Raw genomic sequence first — 1,721 nt, 5'->3', positions numbered from 1 at the left:
AATATGGCAAAGATGGAAAAGGAAGTCACTACTTAAATATAATTCATTGTCATCATCTCCACCAAACCTCTTCCTTCCCTGCAATGATCTACTGTATCTGTAAGAAACGTTCAGGCAGCAAATTAAGCACCCCATTTTATTACAATATATATATCTCCAATTAAAAGTATGCATTTTCGGGTGGTCTCCAAGGCTGAGATTTCCACCAGCACAGAAGTGAACTGTACAGATTTTTAGCTGGTTTAGTATGGGGTGGGGCTTATTTTTGCCATTTAAAACTGCTTTAGAACTGTAATAACATTTTGTTAAAAATCCAATAAATATGTACTTGAAATGGAATTTAAAAGCTTTCCTTTGTGAAAGGACACTATAAATTTCTCTTTCTATTCTTGTGATGAACAAGGATAGATTTTTTTTCCTTAAAAATGCAGAGATATAAATATTGGATTATTGGAAAAAAAATGTTAATAGCAATAAGTTTCTTTAACTTGACTTCTAAGTGTAGATCTCAGAAATGCCGCACTTGGCTAGATTTCATTTGTTTTCTCTCTGACATCTGCTAGGAAAAAGCACCACAAACCAGCACTGTCTTCCAGTGCTGCAGACTTTGAGGTAAGATGGCCATATGTGAGTGGTATTCTTCTCAGATCCAGCGACTGTACGGTCCAGTTACCTTGGTATAGGCGTAAGAGGACACAGTGATAGCAGAGTTTGTTGGAATGGCCAGGGCCTGCCGTGTTGGGACAGAATCCTTTTTTTCCTTGTGTTGGGGCTCTGCAGCCAGGCCACCTCCCCATTTCCGCTTCTTACCAAAGGCTTTGATGTCCTGCTGAGGGCCGAGCCTAGCCGCCTCCTCTTGCCTTGCCCTTGCTCTCTCTGCCAGCTGTTTCATTTTTGCTTCCCAAAGGGCAAGTCCGTGATTGGGCTGGTTCAAGTTCTTGTGCTGGTAAAATACCAGAGAGATACGTGTGGGATGACACCGGTTGGGCTTCTTCAGAGGGGTGGTGGCATGCAGCTCTCGCCTCGCGCATTCAATGAGGATAGATCCATGGGCTGGAGCCACTGCCACCCCACCAATGTTTTCATCTAGGAAGTTGTGTTCACTATCTGACCATACTTCCTCCCCCTCCTCTTCTTCCTCCTCCTTGATGCTCTTGTCAGCTGACTCTTCCATGCTGTCATCTAAACCAAAAGGGTCCCAAGGGGGCCTCTCTTGGTGACCAACACCTGGCAATGTCGCACTGCCCTCTGCTTTCAAGGAAGCAAATGGCTTCTCTCCACACACACCCGATGCCATAGTTGACAAGGAACCAAAGGAAGTCCATGGTCTATTGTGTAATCCAGTGCCAGGTGTTGGAGTTCTCCTGTCATCCATTTTGGAAGAACCCCAAAGCTCCTCTTGAAGCCTTGAGCTTCCCTGGGTGGACCCAAAGTTCAGTTGTCCAAGGTTCCATGGTTTCTCCTGAAAATTTGAATTTGCTGAGCTGGAAAATGCCAAAGAATTTTCATTGGCTTTGCAAGGGCTCCATGATTTCCCAAGCACATCAGGGCCAAGTGGCAGTGGCTGCCCTTCTCCAGGAAACAAGTTCCACTGTTTCTCCAGTAGATGGGACTGTGGTAACCTGGTAGTGTTTGAGTGGGAGCTGAAGAAATTTGATTTATTCTGTGTGTTTGCACTGAGCACACCAGTACTTTCACTAGGCGTAAACATGTTCCACGGG

At 44.9% G+C, this 1,721-nt stretch overlaps 1 protein-coding gene across 1 annotated transcript in view; it reads right to left on the bottom strand.

The window, feature by feature from the left end:
* Positions 1–643: 643 nt before the first annotated feature.
* TET3 (tet methylcytosine dioxygenase 3) overlaps positions 644–1,721 on the bottom strand; it is a 101,717-nt gene continuing 100,639 nt past the window's right edge. The window contains exon 13 of the mRNA XM_015423001.1: positions 644–1,462. Within this exon, the coding sequence (XP_015278487.1) occupies positions 644–1,462 (819 nt within the window). The remainder of the gene's footprint in view (positions 1,463–1,721) is intronic.

The sequence above is a fragment of the Gekko japonicus genome, unplaced genomic scaffold, assembly GCF_001447785.1.
Source record: "Gekko japonicus isolate JY-2015 unplaced genomic scaffold, Gekko_japonicus_V1.1 scaffold208, whole genome shotgun sequence".
Classification (NCBI taxonomy): domain Eukaryota; kingdom Metazoa; phylum Chordata; class Lepidosauria; order Squamata; family Gekkonidae; genus Gekko; species Gekko japonicus.
Note: the sequence above shows the minus strand (reverse complement) of the source record. Positions and strands in the feature narration are given on the sequence as shown.